The following is a 20,349-nucleotide window of genomic DNA, read 5'->3' on the forward strand; positions in this document are numbered from 1 at the left end:
AACTGCGGTTGTGTAGCGCAGGTGATAGCGTGAGCGTTGCCGACACTAAGAACCCAAGAAGCTGGTATTGCGCACAAAAAAAGTGAGAGGCAGTGCTGAGAAGGGAAAAGTCGAGCGTCCCTCGTAACGCTGAATGAGATGGGCGACGAGATGTGGTGGAGGGTGTGCTTTAATCTGAGGCCGGGCCTGGAGCTGAGCCGGGTCGGGTGGAGTGAGAAGAGGGGGTGAAGAGAAAGAGGGTGAGAGAGGAGGAAAAGATTCAGAGTGGAAGCAACGTCGTCATACCACAGCGGGAGCTGGGTATGTATGTACGGACGTATGCAGGTAGGTGGTATGTAATAAAGGCGGCCGGCAGGTGATATAGGGCAGCAGACTGGGTGCACTTGGGCGTTCGTGGGGGATTTGGCCCAGATGGATGGATGGAGAGGATGAGAGGGTCAAGTACGGGAGAGTGAGTGAGTGAAAATGGGAGGGGTTGGCCGGCTCAAGAGGCTCCTGTCCAGCGTCCAGTTCAGCTCTGTCTAGTTCGAGCCGCAGCGGTGGGCATGCGCCGCGCAGTGAACCGCTGTCACTGAACAGGGGTGTTCCCGACGTTTTGTCTATGTTGCTGCGGGAAGCGGGACGGTAGGGATGCCGTCGCAAATGCGATTGAGGGTGTCCAGGCCTTGGACCAGAATATCCAGAAGAAAGGAGATTGACCAGATGCAAAAATGTATAGGCACGGGTGTGGCAGTAAGGATATGCCCTATCGCGAGCCGGTTGAAGTCTTTTTTTGTTGCTTTTTTGTTCTTTTTATTATATTTTTTTTGGGAGGGATTTCCTCCCCTGCCACCTTGGTCAAACGAGGCGGTTACGAGAAAGAGAGATATGGAAGAAGACCCCAGCAACCTAGGAATCAACGACGCAGCCAGCGTGTGTACGTGGGTACGTCGGACTGAGCCAACATAAATCAACGGAAAACTGCTGTCGATAGGCTACAACCGGGGGGGGGGGGGGGGGGGGGGCAGAAAGTGGCAGCAGCGGGAGCAGCAGTGGATGACGGGCAGGTAGAAAGAGGCCGAAGCAATGGTAAGCGGCGGAAAGGCATAGAGATGCGATGCACAGGAAGGCGATCCAAGGCATCCACTTGGGCTCTGGTGGTGGTGCAGGCTGTGGTGCTTGTTGGAGCTTGGGCTTAGGCCCGGGCCTAGGCAGGCAATGAGCAATCAATCAATGGGCGCCTGGTTTCTCACCGATGCCGGGTGCCCAATGACTGCAGCCGGCGGCACATTTACTTGTGACTCGCATGTTGAGGTGCAGACGCTTCAGGATATCCGGTTTAACGCAACTGATTCGACCGTGACAATTGTGTATTGTACTGCCGATGACACACGGCGCATGAACTCATCGGACGGAAAGAACTCGAGCCAAGGACAGAGCACCTCGCCTGGCTAGTCTTGCTGACACAGATGTCTAGACAGCAGTTAGTGCAATGCCACAGACCGTCACATCACTTCTTCCCTTCCTTCTTTTCCTTCTTTTCGTTCCCTCCCGTCCCCCTCCATCCCCTCCATCCCCTCCATGCCGTGTACGTACTCTGTCAGCTGCGTTGCGTGATGTACGAGGTAAACTGGCAGCCAGGGCCGGCTGCTTCCACCAACGTTCCATCCTATCTGTCAATACCACCCCGAGTTTGGGACAATGGAGCCTCGTGTCCCTGAAAGTCCCTGGCAACCCGCGTTTATAGTTGGTCCAGCTGCGCCAAAGACCTGATTTAGATCTTACTCTTTTTCTGCTATTGCTGGGAAGGCCGATGAAACAGGGGAGGCCGTGAACAAGTCTAATTGAGGAAAGACTGGGAAGAAGCTAAGACGTCGCGAAAAGTGGAGCATCGCCTGGAAGTGTCCAACTTTTTCTTTTCTCTCTGGTCACAAGCCGAAGAAGAAGCAGGAGAAGCTTCTGACAGGCAGTGACAGCTAGCTACCTTCTTTCCTTCAGTGAATCCCTCTCTACCACTTCCGCTTCCCCTCCCCCCCTCCTTCCCTGCCCAGCCCCGTCACAAGCCTTAGCCCATCGCCAGAAAAGACACTGACGCAATCCTGCATCCACCCCTGTCATTGCCAGTCTTTCCCGCCCTCACCTTTGCATCTTCACCTTCCTCCCCCTCTGCCCCTCCCCTCTGCCCACTTTCACTTTTTCCTTCTTACGCCAAGGCAGCCTTGGGACCGGAATAGAGACACAGTTGTTGGGACTGCAGCCACAGGCTGAGACCACGTCGGCGTAACCGCCGCTTACCCAACTCCTCCCACTTTTCTAACCCAATTCCCGCTTCCCGACAACTGCCGGGGATGAACCCTGGAGCGCCTCTTCACCCTGATCCCAAGCCGATTTTTCCTTGCTCAATCCAAGCCTTTTCATCATCGCGTCGCATCCCCTCGTCTTTTAATGGCCTTTGAAGCTATAGCACACCCCAAGTCTCAACCACCAAATGAAACCAGACGCACAATCCATTGTCAAACAATAAACTTGGCCAAAGCAGGACCCGATAACTTGACAAAGAAACAAGCTCTTCCGTCGTAAAGAGCCTTACCGCCAAAGCCTCCGCAGTTGGGCTTTGGCTTTCACCGACTCAACTAGGATATCGCTGCTGCCGCCTCAGCCTGATCTTCACGACAGACCCATCAGTCTAGTGTACATAGTAGAGCCTGATGACAAGCTCGCACACCCGCTCATTAGATGCCCATCCCGAGCTTGCTCTTGGGCTGTCTTCAATTCGTCCACTTTCTTTCGTCAACTTTCTTCCCTGAACACCTCGACTGGCCGATGCAACGTCCCAAGAAAGCCGTCCCTGATTAGACAGTCCCACCATCGCTAGAGGACCCTGAAGAGAGACATGTCATCACCCGGCCCGTCCACGAGCAGCGCCGGCGTGGACTGGCCTCCCACACCACCATGAGACACTGCCCGGTCTTTAACCTGCCAAATATGCCACCCCTCTGCCTCTGTGGCGTAACTTTGCCTTTGAAGCCCGCCATTGGTCAGCAGCGGCGATGCACATCTCAACGTCCATCATGTGCCGCCTCATCAGCCACACCCAGACCGTTCCCTCTATGCGACTGGAATCATTATCCATCAGCAACTATGCTGAGAAGTCCTGAGAATGCCGAAGACAACGCGTCCTGCCACGGCTCTTTTCGTCCTCGTTAGGAACATGGGGAACTCGAGCGTGGTTCAATACTTCAATAAGTCGTTACGGTCATTAATCACTACCTGGTTCGGATCCACCAGCCTTATTTCTTCCGTTCTTCTTGCGCCTCTCTCCAACCCCCGATGCTCCTCCTGGCACCGTTTTGCCCTGTCGCATCCATTTCTCTCCAATGCCCCTCTCCGACAAGCTCGTATCTTTCACCGAGACCGGTCAGCTCTTGCGGCGCAGTCGTGTCTACGGCGTCTGCCTCAAGCACCTCCTCCCCGTGCTTCTCTTTCGGACCGTCGGAGCCCCAAGACAAGTTGCCATACTCCGTGTACGGCCCCACCCCGCCGGTGTTGAATGATGTCATTCGAGAAACAGATTCGGCTTCCTTCAAGCGAGCCGCCTCGGCCGCTGCCGCTCGCTGCCGCCTTCTTCGCGCGAAGAAGAAGAAAAGCACGGCACCCGCAAGAGCAAGAACGCCAGCCGAAACGCCGATCCCGATCCCTGCTTTGGCTCCAGCTGACAGCGCCGCCGGTTTTGCGGTCGCGGTCGACGAACCCTTCGGCGTCCCCGTTCCTGTTGGATCTTCCGCGGCCGGCTTAGTCGCGTTGAAACTGGGTACCACAGTGGCTTCGGTCCAAATTCTGTCGGTGCTATAGTAGATCTGTGCCAAGCTGCCGTTCGACTTGTACCATAACCATATTTCACTTGTCTCGTAGTTGTACGTCGATGCCATTGGCCCGCCCGGAATATCAGCAATAGGCCATATGCGCTCTGACTGGTTCGTCATCAACCTCCACTGCCAGTTGATGTTCGACACTTGGTGCAGCTGGCGGTCGTTTCCCAGATAGAAGATGCTGCGCACATATCCCTTATCGATTGCTGTGCCTACTCCAGTTAAGTTACTAGCGTAGCCGGGCAGAGTAAAGTTCGGTTGGATAGACGGATCGAGAAGGATGTCGGCCGCATCCGTGGAGGAATTCGCCGTGCTATCGGCGAGAGGATGGGGCACCGTGTCTTCGCGACAGTCAGTATTCACACACAAACAGTTTGAGAGGATAGTAGGGCGAACAAACCCAGGTGCCATGACTGATCCTTAAAGAATCTCGATGTTTCGAAATTGTTATCATCTTTGGGGAAGACGACGGTCATGTTGAAAGACCCCGAGTGCATCGAGGCTAAGAACATCCCCGGCACTGGTTCTTGCGAAATCCGGCCCACGTCAAACCAACCACCCGCCGATGCTGTGTAGTACATGTAGTTGACTGTCCTGTCCTTGTCGTGGTAGAAGAGCCGGTATCCGTTCACTGGGCCCAGCAGCTCAACCGCCAAACCTGTATTGTTGTGTACGGAGTCCACGCCGGCTGTTGCAGAGATGGCAAACTCGCCTTTGATATCGTAACGGCCCGTCGCCATGTTGCATTCGAAATAACCATTCACAATGGTGCCGTTCACATCTTGCATGAAGATTGAAGCCTAGGAGAAGACATCAGCGACAGCATAGCACGATGCCGGACACACAGCACTCACCGCCGTTGCTGCTTTATCCGCATCATACCACCCGGCAGCGGCGATTGCGGTACCATTTCGCGGTTTTCTTTGAAACTCGAAGAAGTTGGAACCGTCGGTTGGAAAGATGGGTGTAGAGTTGCTGTTGCAGGCACTGTACGAAATGTTACCCGTCGTCGGGTCTTGCATCGCTATATGAGGGCTCACCTCCGTCCACCATGCCGTGAAACATGATGCTTGGGTGGACAGGAGGAGCAGTAACGCCCCGAGAAAAAATCTGGAGGTTCCCGACATTGTTGGGAACGGCGCCGCCTTGTGGGATTCTGGCGGTGTACAAAAGCAACCACCACCGAGGCCGTGCGATTGCTCGGGTTCTATACGCAAGTGGAATGCAAACCTGCCTCTTGAGAGGGCTTAATGGGCTTTTCGGACCAAGACCTGATAGTCGTTGGGGAGACGTCGACTCGAGCAGGAGAGAAGCCAGGAAAAGAAGAGCAGACGGCCGGGCTGAATGGGGGATGGCTGGGTTTATCACCACCCAATCCATCCGACTTCCCGGCGGGGTTCTGCTCAACCGCGTCTACCAGGATCCAGGCATCTAAAGGTCAGTATCTTCATTCCCTAGTCGGGAAGCTCGCCCGCTTCTTGCCTTGCAGCAGCACTACTGCCGGCTAACCCCGGAGGCCCAGAAGGCAAGCGGACGTTTACTGCATCTCAATGGGGGGCCTTTCGAAAACCTCGTTGGCTTAGAGACATTCTCAGCCCGCTCGTTGATCCTACCCATGTTGCTGACACAGCCAACAGCCCCCGAAAGTCGCGTGGGTTTATTTCGGAGCCCATCAAGGCGAAGACACCATTGGACGGGCAGACAATGCTTATGAACAAGACATTGACAAATAGGGCCAGACCGAGATCAGGGGTCTCGACGAGAGCTGCTAGTCTGGCCCAATATGCGATAGCGTATGCATGGGTATGCTCTTAAGACTTCGGTTGTGGCGTCCCCGGTAGGGATGCCCGTGCTTGGTTCACAGATTCACAGAAACCAACAAGACGCTGTCGCTCGTACACCTAACCAGGACGATCGACCAGACCGCCGGGCGTGAGAAACTCGTAGGGGGCCGTAAGCGGCTGGAGTACCCTTCCAGCTCCAAGGCCCTGACTTGAGTATTCCGTCAGCTCAAATCCCAGGCCGGTCATTACGCGTATCCAATCGCTCGCTGGCAACCGCACACCATCTTGTCGTCCTCTCCCTCTCACCGCGGCCCTGCCCAGGAACCCGTCGAGATAAACGAATCCTGTCCGCGCACTGCTCCCAATCCCCAGCCTCCCCCGTGACCACTAACACGGGCAAGAGCGGGGAGGGGGGCCAGAAAGGTCTTCTTCGCTTCTGTTTTCCTCGTTGGACTTTTTTCACTGCTTTGCGCTGCAACCCCAGCCCGCAAATCCACGCTCTAAACCACTTTAAAATGGAGCAGAGAGACCTCAGCCGTTGCTTACTGAGAGCCCACCCCTGCGGCCCCACACCACCCAGCAAAGGTGGGGGTGATTCGACCGCGATACATACCGCACACAGCAAAAAAGGGCTTACGATGGCCCTCAGAACCGATGTCGATGAAAAAGACTCGGAATTCTTTACCGGACCTCCTTCCGACACAAGGGAAGCCACGTTCTCTGCCAACGGGACACGGGCCACGTCCCTTCAAATGCCGCCTCAAATTGCCCTTGTGGGAGAAAAGATGGACGAGCCAAAGCCAGCCTTGCCACCACCCCTTGAGCATCACTCAGCGGCCCCCAAACTTCCTTCAGCCGCTTCGTTTCTGCACTCCCCGGTGATTCGTGATTCATCACGGAGATGAAACCGAGACAGCTCGGTTACTTGTTCCTTTTTTGCCTTCCACCTTCCATCCTCTATGTTCAGCTCCTTTTTGGTTCGGAAACCACCCGGGTGACTGGGATCTGGCGAACCGCTCCCGTCATTCCACCTGCCCATCGCACCCCGTCCGGCAGGAGGAAGGAAGGAAGGAAGCGAGGGAGGGGAGGGGAAGGGAGGAAAGTACCGGGAAGCCTGATTTTCCACTTCTCGCCTCCGTCTCTTTCTTACACACACACACATACACACCCCTTCTCTCTCTGACGGGGAGGGAAAGCGCGGTGACCTGCAACCTCGAAATCAGGTTGTCTCGTCTGTTGTCTGACATCAGCACAGCGCAGCATCCTTGCTTATGCACTCGCTTCTACTTCAGCCCTCTTTTCCCCCTTGTGGTAGAACCGCGCCGCCGCCAAGTGGTTCGTTTCCATGTCTTGTTTATGTGCGAGTGCAGCAAGATTCTCTCTCTCTGTCTGTCGTTCTTTTGCTTTGTCTCGTTTGTCCTTCCCTTTACACCATTGGGTGGTTCGGATTGCTTTGGGAGCGGGCCTCAAGCATGGATCGCCCCCTCGCCGATCTATCCCAACAACAGCTTCTCCATGGGGATGAGGGGGCAAGACGGGTTAAGCAAGGGAGAGGTGCGTTAGGCTATCGTGAAAATGGCAGTAGGCCTCTCTCGCCCTCTCTCCACCGTTCAGAAACTTGGGATTCCTCGGGGAAGAGGGAGAAGAGAGGGGGGGCCGGGATTCGGAACTTTGGGGAATTGAGACCTTTGGGCATGGGGCCCGATTCCACCAATCTACTGGACCGCCCGCGGGAGGCTATGGGCATGGTGCATGGTGCATGGGGAGGGGGAAGGGGGAAGGGGCACTTCGTGGCCCTTTTTCTTTTTTCTTCTCCCAGAAACCGGGGTCAGGAGTGTGCGGATGAGCCGTCTGCTCCTTCTAGGACGGGTTAGATTCGACGACCGGGCTGCTGGTGTAACGAACGAATCGACGGACAACCCGAGCGACCGCCTGGTTGGAACCACGACGGCACCTGCCTGCACCGGGCGGCAGCTCAAGGGGCGGAGATGCCGTCCCAGAACGGACTGGCGGGCTGGGTTGGCCTTCGAGGTCTTGTGCCAAGGTTTGTGTATGAAGCTAAGCCAGGACGGCTCTCTGTCCCAGGGATCTTAAAAAGACGTCCCATCTCGCTCATGGGGACCCGTGAACCATGCAAACCGTGTAGGTGGTACAGAGGCATGTAAACCAGGTTGCCGGCAGCTGCGAGTTTCGTCTGATAAGAAAAATTGTATTCATTGATCAAGTTCCCTAGGTAATCAAAGCCAAACCCCGACGCGCCCATCCCCTGCTTAATCAAGTAGCACCCAGTCCTCTTTCGTGATTTTTCCCCCCCTTCATTAACCCCCCCACGCTTGCTCGCCTCCCTCATATGTATCTTAGTCATCAAGGCCTCTCTTGACGTCCTTCGCTTTCAGGCCGGTGAGGCTCTCCTCCGGCTTGTTGTGGGAGGGTCTGCCGGAGAGCATGTTGACCACCTCGCTCATATGCGACCAGTGGACGTTCTTGGGCCGGCGGTTCTTCCAGTCCGTCTCGTGGTCCTCCAGGTCCATGATGGGCGTGAAAGTGACACTGGCACCCTTGATACCAATGACGGAGGCGCTCATGGGGTCCTTCTTGCACCTGTTATGCGACTTGGGCCGGAACTCCTCCAGGTGCTGCATGCACTTGATGGCCAGTCTGACGGCACGGCATCTGTCCATGGGCGAGGGGACACCACCCTGCTGAACGTGCCCGGGAATGCTGTCGCGAGATTCGAATCTGCCCCGCGCTTCCTTGCGGATGATGTCCGCGATGAGCTTGGCGTTGAACACATCGTCGGCCTTTTCGTTGATCAGAATCAGGCGACCAGACGACGACTGGCCCTTGTCCTTGGCAAAGATTTCGCGGAGATGGCGAACGTCAGCAGCCAGCATCTCGAGGTCCATACCCTCCTCTGGTGTGTACACAGCACTAGCGCCCACACTGAGGCCGGCCAGCGTCGCGATGTAGCCGGACTTTCCGCCCTGGGTCTCGACGACGAACACACGCCGGCGAGTGGCCGAAGCCGACTGCTTGATCTTGTCGCAGTACTGGACGAGCTCGTTCAAGCACGTGTCGGAGCCGAGCGAGTACTCTGATCCGGGAACGTTGTTGGAAATGGTGGCCGGCAGAAGGACCATGGGGATGCACAGAGAGGGGTACAGCGATCTCGCCTTGCGCAATTGCGAAACGGCGTGGTAGGCCTCGAAGCCACCAATCAGGAACAGACCATCAAAATCGTACTTCTCGATGAGGTTGGCGATAAGCTCCATGCCGGACTCCGCCGGGAGCTCTCGGTTGGTGCCGATCTCAGATCCTCCCTTGCTGGCCCAGCTGTCAACTTCAAGCCAGTCAAAAGGTCGCACCGCACCAACGGGCTTGTCGCCGTGGTGTCTGGCAAAGCCAGCAAAACCGTTGTGGATGGCGACGGGCTCGTGGCCGCGCGAGAGGCAGTATGCGACACCCGCGCGAACCGCGGCGTTCATGCCACCAGCAGGGGCGCCGACATTGATGAATCCAATCTTCATTCTCTGTGAATTTGTTAGTGCGCACTCCTTCTGCGGGACTGAATTGGGAAAATGCCGACCTCCTTCTGGGGCAGATGGTTGTCGTCCACCCTCACGTTCGTAGTCATCATGTAAGAGCTGAACATCTCGGCGAACTCAGTGTCGCGGAGAGACATTGCCTTCTCAAAGTTCTTCTCGTCAACCGCCTTTGCGACCTCCTTGGTGTCCTTGACAGCCTGCATGAGGGGCCTGCGGATGATCTGGTTCTCTGTAATAGCGATGAAGCAAGTCTCGGTCTCAGGGGTAGCTTCAAGGACGGCCTTAACGGCCTCAACACCTTGCAGTGTAGCCAGCATTCTGTCGTATGCCACCGCGGTACCTCCTCGTTGGACGTGGCCAAGCGTTGTGATACGGGTATCCAAAGCGAGTCCGTCCTTGTCCGCGAGCAGGTCCTTGACCATCTCAGAGCTGATCTTCTTGCCGTTGCTGTCGTGTGCACCCTCGGCGATGATGACGATAGTCTTGCGCTTTCCAAAGCTTCGGTGCTAGGACATGTTAGTGGTTGGAATAAAAGGAGCAGAGGGGTCCGTCTCCTTACCCTCTTCACAATATCGCACATCTCCTCCTCCCAGTTCTCCTCCCTAGGCTTCTCAGGGATGAAGATGAAATCGGCACCCGTCGCAACGCCGGCCATGAGGGCCAGCCAGCCGCAGTGGCGACCCATGACTTCAATGACGAAGGCTCTTGAGTGAGAAGAGGCCGTGGCTTCAATGTAGTCTACCATTTCGCAGATACGCTCGAGGGCCGAGTAGCATCCAATGGTGGCATCGGTGCCGGACATGTCGTTGTCGATGGATCCAACTAAACCGACAATGTTGAGGTGCTTGTAGGGCTCGACCTGCTCCTTCTTGAGCTGGCCCGATGTGACGAGCTCCTCGATCAAGGAGGGCCACTCGGCACGGAACTTGTCGGCACCCGTCAGGGAGCCATCACCACCGCAGATGATCAAGGCATCGATGCCGTGGAGGATCATGTTCTTTGCAGCGGTCACTCGGCCGGGCCGTTCGTAGAAGGCCATGCAACGGCGGGTTCCAATCAAGGTGCCGCCTTGTCCGAGGTAGTTGCGCACATCGCCCCATGCTGCCTTGCGGATTTGGTCGCCGCCTTGCACCAGGCCCTCATATCCATCGTAGACGCAGTAGGGGTCGCATCCCATGTGAAGTGCCGTTCGGACGACAGCGCGCACAACGCCGTTCATGCCTGGGGAGTCGCCTCCCGAGGTCATAATGGCAATCTTCTTCTTGGCGGCCATGATTGCGACGGAGAGCGAGGTGGTGATACTCGAGGGCTTTCGGGGTTTCGGAGTGGTTAGGGGGAAAGGCGACGGAGAGCCTTTACAAGTGAGGGTTAGCCGTCTGGCTGTAGGAGGGAGGGATTATTCTACGAGGATGGCCGCAATATGTTCAAGGGATAATCATACGAGTCAACCGGTTGTGCGGGAAACCAGGGAGATGGGTGGAGGAGGGAGAGCAAAGATCATGAACCCTCAGGCAAGTCGAGGCAGCGCCAAGTGCTTGGAAGCTTGGACTTGGAACGGCGGAGGACGAAGGGAAGCTGCGAGACACACTTGGCCGGGCTGGGGCTCGGGAGGGCGAGGGGCACGCAGAAAAAGGCGTCCCAGATAATTATAGCGCGCCCGTGTTTTATGGCGGGGTGTAATTACCACTCCCAGCACCGCACCTCGAAAAAAAAAAAAAACAGCAGCCAGGGAAATGGGCGGCGCCTCTCCCCTCCCAACAGCCAACAGAGAGCCAGTGACGTGTGGGTTGAGGAGCTCTTATCGCTTATCGTGGCGCGGGGGAGCTCCGGCCAAGCCCAGCAGAAGCCGCAGAGGCCGCAGAGCGTCGTCACAGGACAGGGCTGTCTTCACAGGCAGCCTATGGAAACCTCTCAAGCTGCTGAATCTGGCACGAGCAATTGTTTTACTGGACAGCCCGGTTACGGTGGGAGGTCTTCAGCTGGGAGAATGTTGCAGAAGGATCCCCAAGAAAGCTGTTTTAATCGCTCATTTGTTGGACAAGAGGCCGGACGCCGCTGGAGATGCGCCAATATGTCAAACCATTTCGAGTCACACTCATTGGTGAGGGAAATATTTTTGCGACTCAAGTGGTTTTTCTCTCGCTCTTACTCCGGTCGCCGGTGAGGGGTTTAACCACTAACAAGGTTGTGTCGTTCTCCCATCTCGGGCTTATTCTGGGCTACTTCCACCTCAACCCACCATGGATGCCAGGTCCAGACTCGTACCAACCTCGACTGCCCCTCCACCAAGCTCCAGTGCGGGGCTGGCCGACGCGCGATGCCAGGGTTGTATCAATGCTGGCTAACCGCATGCCGTAGCTTTTTGGTGAGCGCGGCTCCGGGACATGTCGACGGATTATCCACGTCTTGTTGACTAACACTTTCGGCCTAACCCTTTCTATCGGCATGATGACTTGACAACAATGGTACAGATCTGACTTTGAACACCACCACATCTCTTTATCTTCATGTGCGCTTATCTTTCCAGCCCTCACCCAAGACTATATGCCCCAGTCTAGGGGATGGCGCTTCAGACTGCCCAAGCATCCATCCGAACCGTCCGCATGGTTCTCTCCGTACTACTAGCGAATAAGCTATATAGATTCGTGAGAGACGGTGGTGGACCAGCCTCCCACAGGGATGCGTGCAGGGATATCCCTCCGAGGTGACAGCGACGGCAGCCAGACCAGAATCTCTGCATCGAGTGACAAGTCGTCCGACGTCTCACCTTCTTGAACGTAGTGCGACCATATATCACGACATCTTTGGAAGCAATTCCTGTCAAATTTAGACGTCTCATATGGCGTCTCCGCCATGTTTTTATTCGGCACCCCGTGCCGACGTCACCGCTGGAGACAGTACTGGGCTATTCGTCGGTTCCGGTCCCCTGAGGAACTGAAGCACCATGCAACGCAGTTTTCACTGCTATATTGCACACCCAAAGAGCTTCCATGGATGCCAAGTAGGCTTTTGTAGTAGTCATTGGGGTCGTATGGTAGTGGTGTTTCGGTGGCCCTCGGTGTGGTCTGATGCTTGACCGAGAGTATCCGCTCGGTGATTGGCCAGATGTGTGGTGGAGCTGAGGCCCTCTCGGTCGAGCTAGCCAATCCGTAGCTGTTTCTCTCATTCACTCCAGCCTCGCCCGGCAGCCTTACTACGTTCTGCGACGCAAACTCCACCTCACAGCATGCAGCCGCTTTGCGTCCTCCGATTTTAATACTTCGACGGCCGAATATTTACGAGAATCCATCATTCGTGAGCCGAGCGCGCGACCGAACCTCTGCCCACCATGGCGTCGGGCAGCTCCATGCCCTTCTCCTCTCTCCACCCTGTCCCGACAGGCGGTCGCAAACCCAAGAGCCTCGGCGAGTTCATCGCCCGCGTACAAGCAGAGCGCGGCTTCCGAAACGTCACCGAGGAGAGTCTGAAGGAGGAGGTCGAGAACCGACAGGATGGCGCCGTCGAAGCCAAGGAAGAAGATGCAGCAATGACCGAGGGAAACGACGACGACGAAGATCCACCAGATGCTGGTGCCGCGCGGATGGAAGTACTGAGGAATATCGAGTTAGTCGTCCAGTGAGCCCTCTATTTGGGCTGGTTACTAAAACTTGGATATTAGTGTCGCACATAATGCCGCACTCATGACCCTCGACTTCATCTCGCTACTACTCTCGAAAGAAAGCCCCGCGCAGGCAGGCGTCACCCTCTCCCAAGCGTTACGAGACTGGACCGGCATCGGTACTCTTGCCATTGCAAAGCGCGAGGACAATGAGGAGCAGAAGCAAAGGGACGCGGAGCGCGCCAAGGACAACCGTGACGTATCATTGGGCTGGGCTTTGATTGATATCGACAAGACGAAGGAGTCGGCCGATAAGGCGGCAACTCACTTAAGCAAAGAGGTAGAACGCGAAGCGAAATACTGGGACGAGGTTTTGGCAGTGCATCAGGCCGGGTGGTCTATGTGCAGGTTGCCGGCAGAGCGACATACCCTCGGCGTGAGATTTGGATTTACAGAAGGTAGGCGTTGCATCCCTTTTGCATGCATAGAACATGGCTGACCATTGCAGCATCGCCCGAGTTCAGGAATAGTAGTATTGCGCCCTTGCGGCGCGGGGACGACGGCAAAGCACTTCTTGAGCACGGCAGAGTCGGCTCCGGCTCTCAGCGTCTTGCCATCACCGTGAGCAGGGCAGGCGAGCCGAGCGGCCGACTTGCCATAGGAGCTTCTGTTCCGGATTCGGCTCTTCTGCAAGATCGTGTCCTTGAAGCCCGGAACACCATCTTTGCGCAGGAGCTCTGGCATGAGCTGCACCGTGAAGCACATTCTCTCGCCTCCTACGGAGTCCGCGCAAACAACTCTGCCATCACCTTCAACCCCATTTCAGCACCAAGCCTGACACTCGAGCTCGAGACGCTCGAGGATAGCGCTACCGCAGTGACCGCATCGCCCGACAACGTGCTTGCTGAGGCGACCCATCTCGGCCTCCATATCCTTCTCAGCCATGCCCATCGTCTTAATGAGCTTCAACGCCTGCGGCCAACGCCGCCTCATCAGCGCCGACACCAGACACAGAACCAATATCATCTACTCAGACCCATCATCGCCAAGATACTGCACGACCGCTCAATCGAGCAGGTCACCCGCTTCGCTGGCGATCTCACCCGCATCTTACGCCGTGCCGGCGTCGATGCCGCCTCATTCACCCTGAGCACGCCGCCTTTTCCAACCGCCGACCTGCGGAACACCTCCGGCGGCGCCTCCAATCGCCCCAATGCGTCGCAAGCACTTACCAATATGCTCACGTCACCGGTCGACTTCCAAGTCGAGCTGGTCTTGACCCCGGCATCCCGTCTCCAGATCCGCGGCCGCACCTTCCTCCTCCCTTTGACAACGACCCAATTCCAAGTCCAACTCCTACCCAACCCCGCCGAGCCTTCGAACCCGGAGCCGGCCCCCAACGCACTGCAGGTCTCCTACCCACCCTCCCGAGATCCTTACCCGGACTACTCCTCGGTCCAACTCTACCTCACCAACGCTGCAGTCCATGCCCTTACCGACTTCTCCATGTCGCTCATTCCCGCCCCCCCCTCACAAGCTCCAGAACCTACCCGCCTGGAATGGGTGAAATCCGTTCGCGGCACCGCCATACGCGACATCGATACGGAGAACCGGGAAATCCGCTTCGACGTAATCAATGGTCCCGAAGACCGTCCGGCACTCCAAGTCGGCGCCGCCTGGCGCGCCGGAGACAAGTCGCTCATTAAGCGTTGGGCCTGGCCGGCCGTCGGCGACCTTGATACGACACCACCCCAAATACGCATCAGCGACATCGTCGCAGCAGTTGTCGAGTCCAAGGAGGTCTAGGAGACTACCGCAGAATGGCGTCGGTTTGTCTCCGAGCTTTGGGTGCTTCCGCAGCTGTCCTAACTAACCAGCGTCTTGCCCGGGGGGTGGAAGACCCCACCCCGGCTCCGGGAGGTTATAAGTCCTCATACGCCATCTTATGTCTCTGATGATGAACTTGGGTCTCGAATTAATCTCGTGTGGAACTACCTTTCCACACTGGGGCAGGAAGGTGGAGGGACACGCCTTTTTGCCAAGCTACCCCTTTTATAGTACAGCGCCATTGCCGTAGGATTCGCCAGAGGTCTTGGGAGGCCCTGTACAGCACGAGAAGAGGCGTGCTGGATTAGATATCAGTCGGCTTTCCGGTGCCCCTCTGGCACCGCGAGCCAACCACCCCGTCGCCGTAATACTAAGAAAATAAATTTCTAGCGGCATCAAACGTTAACGCGATGCTTAATGCGAGACACATTCTTGGCTCTTTTGCGAGGCTCTTTATTGCATCTCGCCCTCCATATGGATGATCCACGTACCTCAAATGTTACCATCGGGCAAGACCATCGCAATGCGCGTAGGACCTTATTTTGGCCTTCCCTGTGAGGAACACTCTCTGCGTGAGCTTGGTGCCTTTTCTATCATTCTGTTTTCCACCGGGTCACCTGCAAAAAAGTCGGTTTAACTATCTGTAAATTGGTTGATCTCTATCGGATCTAGCCAGTACCACGGTCCTGTAAAAGAGTCTCGCATGCCGCCGAAAGGGTGCACTATTGTCCTAAACCTGAACCTCGAGACGCCTCCATGAGTTTTTTGATGAGCAAGAAGAAAAGAGGAAGGGAATCGACAAGAATGGGCCCACATTGGAATACCCCGAACCATCCTTCCTGTATGCGGCTGCGAAGCGCGTCTCCTGTATACCTGTATTTGTGCGTTACCACTTCCCATGTTTCCGGTCCATCTAGCAATGCAAATGAAAGAAAAAAAGCAAGTCGTGAGCAAGTCATGGGCAGGTCGTGATATCCCCCAATACCATCCCCTAAGACATGGTCCATTCTACTTCCTCAGGCTAATATTTGGTACCTAGAGGACGGAAAACGATGCATTCTCGACCAAGCCAAGGTTTGTCATAAATCATGGTGAGTCGAATACCTTGGTGAACAAAGGTCTGCCAGGGTGTTGAAATCGAGTAAAACAGGATATAAATCCATCTCAAAGGTTGAATAGGAACCGGAGCTCTGTCAAGCTGAGGCCAGCTAGTTTGGCGCCCTCGCGCTCGTCCAAGGCGGCATCGACCGTAGCCCTCTTCTTCTCTTGCAGCTGGACGATTCGATCCTCCACCGTCTCTTGTGTCAAGATGCGATACACCTTCACAGGCTTCTGTTGTCCGATGCGGTAAGCTCTGTCGACGGCTTGCATTTCAATGTACGGGTTCCAGAAAGGGTCCATGATGACGACGCGCGAAGCTGCGACAAGGTTGAGGCCGGCGTTTCCGGCGCGTAGCGACACCATCATGACCTTCATGTCCGGGTCCGTTGAGAAGTTGAAGGCAGTGTCGTCTCGCTGCGACATGGACATCTCTCCCGTGTAGCGACAGTGCTTGATGTTGAGACCTTCCTTCTTAATCGCCACCTCCAAAAGATCTAGAAGCATGGTCCACTGAGAAAAGACAATGGTTTTCTCGCCCGATTCCTGGATCTGTCGGAGAAGCTCCATACAAGCCCTGGTCTTAGACGAAGTAAGCCAGTGGTGGCTCAGGTACTTGGTGTAATCCCTCCAAGCAGCAGCGTTCTTCTTGGCATCTTTGCGAAGAGACTGCAGCATCGATCCCTTGATCTTCTTTAGCCTCTTCTTGGATTCCTTGCTCGGGGAAACGGCCTTCATCTTCTTCTTTCCCTTCTTCTTCTTGTTTGCCTTGGGCTTTGGTTGCGGAGTGGCTGGCGATTCGTCCTCATCATCACTAATGTTAGCGTAATTGTCAGGGACAACGAAGCCTTTGAGGTTGCCTTGCTTATCGGCCTCTTCTTCGTCGACTTCATCGTCTTCAGAAATGTCGCCATCATCACTGCTCCATACGGAGCCATCGGACTCTTCATCGTCAGAGCTTCTGCTAGCCTCCTCGGGCATATGAACCTTCTTGAACGCCGAGTAGGTGATAATGTTTGTGGGATCCAACGGGCCTCTGCAAACTGCACACTTGACTTGACCTTCGTCTTCCCCATTTCTAATGTTTTCGCGCCTGGCATTGTCAGTGTGCTGCTTGAGACATCCGGCGCAGAGTTCGTGACCGCAAGGAAGAGGAATGGTTGGATCGGGCATAATGTCGTAGCAGATGGGGCACTCGAAGCCTTCGTCGATAGCGCCGGCGTTTTCGAGAGCGCGAGACTTCTCGGTAAGACGGAGAATGACCGCTGCGGATAGAGTCCTGACCCGGTCCAACATTCCCTCGTCAACTTCAGGGATTGCGTCGTCCGCCTCCAAGAGCAGATGCGGGTGGCAGCAGGTCTGGCGCAGGCGGAGAAGCAAAACCAGCACATGGGAGTAGTGCTTTCCGAGGGTGCCCTTCCGGAGGTACTTATTGATCTGAACCTGCGACTTGGTCTCCAAATCACTGTAGAACTTGCGCTCGTCCTCGTCCAAGATTGCGTACACGACTTCTTCGGTCTTTTCGGGCAGCTGCAATATGGGCTTGCCGTCAATCTGCGAGGTTTTTGTGCGACGCAACAATGTCGCCTTAAGAAGAACCTGCAGATTTCTCATCGCCTGTGCTTTGGGGTCGCCTCGCTTGCCGAAGAGTACACCAAACGCGCCACGGAACTTAGCCCAGTCGTTGTACGGCTTAATCTTGAGGAACCGGTAGAGCGAGTAGAGCTCGTCGACACCGTTCATCATTGGAGTTCCAGAGAGACACCAGCGGTACTGGCTTTGTAAGTAAGAGGCCGCTATCGCTGCTTGTGATTTGTGATTCTTGATCTGTTGACTCTCGTCAAGAACCACGCGATAGAACATTGAGTAGTCCGGATGGAAGAGGGAGACCGAGTTGGCCAGGATCGGATCGGTCTTTGAGTTCATCTGACGTCCATCCTGGTTTTTCACCCAATTCACCCACTTCTTCCTGTCGGATACGAGGGTTCCATACGTTGTCAAAACGACATCGTACTTCATCAGCTCCTGTGCACTGCTCTTCTGCGTATTGTGGTAAATGTACACTTTGAGAGCATGGTTTGTCTTGAGCTTCTTCTTGACCTCGTCTTCCCACTGCCGAATTAGAGACAGAGGAGCCACAATCAGAGTCGTCTGTCAAGACTTGTTAACATGCGAGAACGATTCCAAAGAATGAAGGCTCACCTTTCGTGTAAGCGAGTTTGATTTATGCGACACCAACAGTGACAGAACGGAAATCGTCTTTCCCAGTCCCATGTCATCGGCTAGAACGCCCCCCTTATTGGTGCCTTGCTCCTGGCGTTTCATCCAGGTCAAGGCCACTCTTTGATGGGCATAGAGAGGATATCTCATGGCGTCGGGCGTTCCCTCGCGATCTTCCTCTGGGATCTCCACGCCTGCGTGCACATTACGCAAGAGCGCTTCAACTTCTTCTCTGGACTTGCGAGGATCATCGTTAATGTCCTGCATGATAGACAAAACACGTGCATCCAACGGGTTTCCAGATCCGTCGGTGAGATCCATGAAATTATAGCCGTTAGATCTGTTGATAACGTCGGCGGTGCTGAGAGAATATTGATTGGCAGGATGGTAACCACTGGAGTTGAACATCCGGCTGGCAGGCATAAATGACGTTCCAAAAGGGTTGTCGTCTGAAACGAATGATCCAGGCATTCGCGGAATGAAGTCTACACCGGGAGCCGGAGTCATGCTTGATCTTGAAGGGGAGCTTGCACTAGAATGTACTTGGAAGATGGAGTTCGGAGCGGAGAGGCCGTTGGGGTATCCAAAGGCATGCAAGCCATTGGCGCCCGGCTGAGGCACGATCGAGCTGGACCTGGCGCCGTAGGGTGCAGATGGAGGGTAGTTGGAGCGAGCGCGCGCCAATGAAGCAGCCCTCTCGCCTCGTGCCTGCGCTTCTCTCTGCCTCGAGCGCGAGATCGATGTGCTGATATCATCATCGTCCCTGTGAAGTTTGTTAGCTTTTAGCCCAGCAATAGCAGCAGCACAACCTTCCACAACCAGACTATTCCAGACCACAACACATAGGTGGGTTGTTTCATGACTTGAGGGCCGCTTCCGGGAATGATGTACTTACCCAGTAAGGTCGATGACATCAGCCGACACATCGTCGGTACGCTGGGACTTGCTTCGGCCGGGGCTGGATAAGCCAAGGGGTCCTGAGGCAGCGCCATAGGACCTCTTGTTGTTGAACGGAGTGGTCCTACCGGACTCGCTGCCATCGAAAGCCTGTGATCGGTGGCCGGTGTTCATGATGGAGGACGTGCTAAGATGGCCCAAGTTTGAATTGCCCATGGCGTAAGAAGTCCTAGGGCCTCCTTGAGTGTGTGTTGTGCTAGGACCTGCCGGAGTCCTATACGGAACCACAGCTAGAAGATGTTAGTTCCCAATCATAAACGAGATGATATCTGGGCCCTGCTGAGGTGAACTTTTGATCGGGCAGCGGATAGATGTGGGAGGCGCAACACAGCTAGCACATGGTCTGAAATGAAGAGAGATGGCTGTTTGAATCGACGAATGAAATTCTGTGATGATGGGGGATGAGATGAAGAAAGTGTCTGAGTGAAGTTGATATCAAGATAAAAAGACCAGGCCAAGTTTGGGGAGAAAGGCTGAGATGTAAGTAAGAGTGAAAGGGAAGAAGCAGGTCTGTTAAAAGGATGTAGGGAGAGGAAGCTTGATCCAGCTAGAAGTCCCAACTACCTAGAGAGGAAGGCAGGAGGAAGAAAGGTAGGCAGGCAGTGCAAGAACGAGGCAAGATGGACGAGGAACAGCCTTAACCAGCCGCCCATACCGGCAACTGCCACCATGAGGCCGAAAAGAACAAGAACCACACTGCCGCTGGTTTTATTCAGTCTGCCAGAAGCCAGGCACCAAGGCAAGGAGAATATTTCAGAAGGTACGGCTTCACAGGCGTGGGCCATGCGGGCCTTTACAGTTGAAAAGTCCCACCCCAGTCATGTGTTGCTCAGGAATATGAGACAAGACATTGAAACGGGGCAGACACCCCCAAGTAGAAACCCAGTCTTATAGCCATGCCCATTGCATGGCGGATTCCTGGGTGCCGTGTACCCCGCTGGCTGCCTTGGACAGCTCTGAAGACGAATTCGGGACGAAGTGTGAATGGGTTTGAGGGGTAGAAATGATGGCAGTAAGACAGAACAAACACGTACCTGGTCCCCAAATCTCTCGCGCTTGCCACATGTTCATGTCCTCGTGTGATGCAGAGTTCCCGGTCGGGTTGCGTCGGGAGTATCTCTCTGCGCGGATTCGCTCCTCCAGACGCTGCTTCTGAAGCTTCTTCTCCTCGACTCTTTTATTCGTGGATTCGTAGTCTCGTAGGGCGTCGTTTCTGGAGTCGGAGTAGGATTGCGGGTTTCCGGGAGCGGTCTCGAAAGATTCGGCGATGGCTTGCTTCAGGTCCCGGTCGCTCTCCAGTTCGAGTAGCTCTTCAGTGAGTGCGCGGAGAGCATCGCGGTTGCGGAGAGTGCTGGGTGGGCTGTCTGCCATCTTTGTGGTCGCGCAATGGCGGCGCTGCGCGAGCGGCGGTTGGGAGTGAGCCGTCTCTCTTCAAATGAGGCAACCTGCAGGCGTCGGGATCAAATGGTTGG

General features: G+C 55.3%; 4 protein-coding genes across 4 annotated transcripts; 1 reads left to right on the forward strand and 3 right to left on the reverse strand.

The window, feature by feature from the left end:
• Positions 1 to 3,269: 3,269 nt before the first annotated feature.
• EsH8_III_001032 (uncharacterized protein) lies at positions 3,270 to 4,870 on the reverse strand (the record flags this gene model as incomplete). Its single annotated transcript, XM_083262757.1, has 3 exons — positions 3,270 to 4,189; positions 4,249 to 4,648; positions 4,703 to 4,870. The coding sequence occupies 3 exons, from the start codon at positions 4,868 to 4,870 to the stop codon at positions 3,270 to 3,272; spliced, it is 1,488 nt and encodes a 495-aa protein (XP_083123244.1).
• Positions 4,871 to 7,989: 3,119 nt separating this feature from the next.
• On the reverse strand, positions 7,990 to 10,450 carry EsH8_III_001033 (phosphofructokinase-domain-containing protein; the record flags this gene model as incomplete). The annotated part of the gene is made up of 3 exons (XM_083262758.1): positions 7,990 to 9,162; positions 9,219 to 9,683; positions 9,737 to 10,450. The coding sequence occupies 3 exons, from the start codon at positions 10,448 to 10,450 to the stop codon at positions 7,990 to 7,992; spliced, it is 2,352 nt and encodes a 783-aa protein (XP_083123245.1).
• Positions 10,451 to 12,505: 2,055 nt separating this feature from the next.
• EsH8_III_001034 (subunit 17 of mediator complex-domain-containing protein) lies at positions 12,506 to 14,581 on the forward strand (the record flags this gene model as incomplete). The annotated part of the gene is made up of 3 exons (XM_083262759.1): positions 12,506 to 12,780; positions 12,836 to 13,233; positions 13,284 to 14,581. 3 exons carry the CDS (start codon positions 12,506 to 12,508, stop codon positions 14,579 to 14,581), a joined length of 1,971 nt encoding a protein of 656 aa, XP_083123246.1.
• Positions 14,582 to 15,766: 1,185 nt separating this feature from the next.
• EsH8_III_001035 (SNF2 family N-terminal domain-containing protein) lies at positions 15,767 to 20,248 on the reverse strand (the record flags this gene model as incomplete). Its single annotated transcript, XM_083262760.1, has 4 exons — positions 15,767 to 17,851; positions 17,903 to 18,683; positions 18,816 to 19,107; positions 19,912 to 20,248. The coding sequence occupies 4 exons, from the start codon at positions 20,246 to 20,248 to the stop codon at positions 15,767 to 15,769; spliced, it is 3,495 nt and encodes a 1,164-aa protein (XP_083123247.1).
• Positions 20,249 to 20,349: the final 101 nt, after the last annotated feature.

This window comes from Colletotrichum jinshuiense, chromosome 3, assembly GCF_051148585.1.
Source record: "Colletotrichum jinshuiense chromosome 3, complete sequence".
Lineage (NCBI taxonomy): Eukaryota > Fungi > Ascomycota > Sordariomycetes > Glomerellales > Glomerellaceae > Colletotrichum > Colletotrichum jinshuiense.